Source organism: Scomber japonicus, chromosome 2, assembly GCF_027409825.1.
Source record: "Scomber japonicus isolate fScoJap1 chromosome 2, fScoJap1.pri, whole genome shotgun sequence".
Lineage (NCBI taxonomy): Eukaryota > Metazoa > Chordata > Actinopteri > Scombriformes > Scombridae > Scomber > Scomber japonicus.
The window spans coordinates 2,721,875-2,724,814 of NC_070579.1; the positions used below are offsets into that span (position 1 = coordinate 2,721,875).

At 41.7% G+C, this 2,940-nt stretch overlaps 1 protein-coding gene across 1 annotated transcript; it reads right to left on the minus strand.

Annotated features, from left to right (window-relative positions):
* Positions 1–314: 314 nt before the first annotated feature.
* On the minus strand, positions 315–1,958 carry LOC128373384 (E3 ubiquitin-protein ligase TRIM21-like). Its single transcript, XM_053333692.1, has one exon. The coding sequence runs from the start codon at positions 1,956–1,958 to the stop codon at positions 315–317; it is 1,644 nt and encodes a 547-aa protein (XP_053189667.1).
* Positions 1,959–2,940: the final 982 nt, after the last annotated feature.

Sequence of the window (2,940 nt, forward strand, 5' to 3'; positions counted from 1 at the left end):
TTTAATGTTATATTGAGCCATTAATAAAGCAGTAAAACCTCATATTTGCAAAGATATTTAACTAAAAATGTTTAAACGCAAAACTGAAACTTCTGGTTTATTTGTAAATGTTACTATGATTAGAGGTGAGAATAAAGTTGTGTGAATTTGATCAGAAGTTTTAATAGTTTTAAATTTGAATCAAATTCTCACTTTTCATGGGATTCATAAAATACTCTTGAAAAAAAGTTCTCAATGAACAACGTGCACAGTATGAGACACTGAATGTTTATATTCGCTCTCATGAAATAAAAACAGCTGATCTGCCCTGTTAATTACTGATTGACAGGGCAAATGACCAGAGGGGCGGAGTTTTTACCACCAATATTATTAGAGGGACTGAAGAATGGGTAGAGTTTCTCAGTGAAGGAGCAGTCAGTAAAGGAGTAGATAAGAGCTGCAGCATCTACGTCATAAAAGGAGACCAGACCCTCCTCATAATCCACAAACACCCCCACCTTCTGAGGACGAGACTTCAGAGAGAGACGGACTGGAGGGTTATTACGAGCACTGTACTCATTTCCATTTCTCAACCATATAGTCCAGAAACCATTCTGAGGACTCAGCGTGGTGCCTCCCTTCCTGTTGATCGACTCTCTGGCCACTCCTAAATCCCAGTCAGTCTTCTCTTTAACCTGAACCTCAAAGTAAAATCTGCCTGAAGACAAACTCTGCTTTCCTAAAACATTTGCATAACGTGTAAATCTCTTTGGGTTGTCTGGGAGATTCTTCCACACATTTCCATATTTTACTTGTTTCCCATCACCAGACAGGATGAGTTTATGATATGCTGTATCAGGATCAAGAGTCACATCCACTGCATACTGCTGGACCCTCTTCGGCTCAGCTTCAACTTTAACCAGCTTCTTCATCTGTTTACTGAGCGTCTCCTCCAGCTGAGCCACAGCTCTCACCACAGTCCCCTCATATGATGGTGGACGGACGCTGACCTCTGTCCAGTCTTTGGTGGGTGGAGCAGCTTTTAGGGACGGGAAGTTTTGGAGGAAGTGGAGGTGGTCTTCAGAGTGTGAGAGCTTCTCCACCTCAGAGCTTCTCTTCTTCAGCTCAGAGATTTCCTGTTCCAGCTCTTTGATGAAGTCTTCAGCCTGTTTCTCAGTTGTTCTTTGCTTCTCTTCAATCGTCTCAATGAGCTCATTCAGTCTTCTCTCAACAGACTCCTTAAGAGCGGTGAAGACCTGAACACCTTCTGCTTTCTCTCTGTCTGCAGCTTCCTCACTGAGGTCAACTGAGTGTTTGATCTCTTGAATCTTCAGTTGTCTCTTCTGGATCATCTTCTGAATTTCAGCCTCTGTCTTCCCCAGCTCTGCCTTCTTTCCTTCATATTCTTCTTTCAGAGGAACAACATCATGTGTCTTGTGGTCTATAACAGAGCAGAGCATGCAGACACATGTCTGGTCGGTCTTACAGAACAGCTCCAGAGGTTTATCGTGCTTCATACACATCCTGTCTTCCAGGTTCTTCACAGGGTCGATCAGCTGATGTCTTTTCAGACGAGGAGCTGTCAGATGAGGCTCCAGGTGAGTCTCACAGTAGGAGGTCAGACACACCAGACAGGACTTCAGGGCCTTCAGTTTGGTTCCAGTACAGACGTCACAGGGAACTTCTCCTGGTTTGGCAGCTTGTTGCTCTGAGCTGCTGCTGCTGGCTTTCTGTTGAGCTTCCTGTCTGAACTGAGAAACCATCTCAGAGAGCAAAGTGTTGATGTGAAGTTTAGGTCTTATGTTGAAAACCTTTTTACACAGTGGACACAGGTACTGGACATCACTGTTCCAGTGTTCATTGATGCAGTTTTTGCAGAAGTTGTGTCCACATGGTGTGGTGACTGGATCAGTGAACACATCCAGACAGATGGAGCACAGAAACTGATCTTCAGATAGCAGACAGCTGGCAGCAGACATATCTACACATGTAGAGTGAAAGAAAGAAAATAATCCTTTATTGTGTTAAAGAAAGATGTATATTTACTGTTCCATGGAGTCTAGTGTTTGCAGTATCTCTCATAGGTTGATTGCTTTTGAGGGGCATTGCTGAGTCAAACATGTTGACACATGTTAAGGTGTTACTGGTGATACATGTTGTTCAGTCATACTCTGATTACATGACTTTCCCAGCGCCTACCTACCCATTGCTTTGTCTTTGTACAAACTACAGTCAGAGACTCATCTGCAGCTCTTTATCTAACAGCTCATTGTGGCTGTTTGTGCTTTTACTATTACTCAATACAATCTGATCCACTGATAAAATATCACAGAATATGTTCATATCTTGTTGTAGAGAAGAATTATTATTGAAGAATCTCACTGCTAACAAAGCTTTTGCTGACTTGGTGACAAACACATTTTATTTCCTGTTGCTGCTTCACAATAAAAGTGTCCTGCTGGTTCACCAGTGAAAAGCTTTTAATGTGAAACAGCTACAGGAAACAGAATGTGTCTGTAGGAAGTGATCAGTAAATAGTCAAAGATCAGGAAATAGCAGTGAAGCTAAACTCCAAACCACAGAGGTTCAGTTACACTTTACAAAAGTCCTGAGAACTGACAGAGACTTAAAAACACTTAAAGTGTTTTTTACTGAGTCTGTAAAAGCAGCTGCAGTTATACTGTAAACAATCTCACAAGTGTCAGTATGAAATGAAAAGAGATGAACTTCCTGTCTCCTGTGTTAAAGCTGGTTGTTGAAACATTAAATATGATCAGTTGTACTCACCAGTGTTTGGCAGAGACTCTGCTGTGTTGTTGAGAAAGACTTGATGAACTCAGTTTAATTTATATTTGGACAGAAGTGGAGAGACTTGGCTGCAGCTCTTTTCCAGTGTTGCTCCTCCTGTCATTAACAGGTTTATTGTCAGATATCATGGAGTAAAGGTTGTTCTGTATCTAA

Excerpts from the sequence above, each read along its gene's own strand:
- LOC128373384 (XM_053333692.1), bottom strand. The coding sequence starts at position 1,958 with ATGTCTGCTGCCAGCTGTCTGCTATCTGAAGATCAGTTTCTGTGCTCC.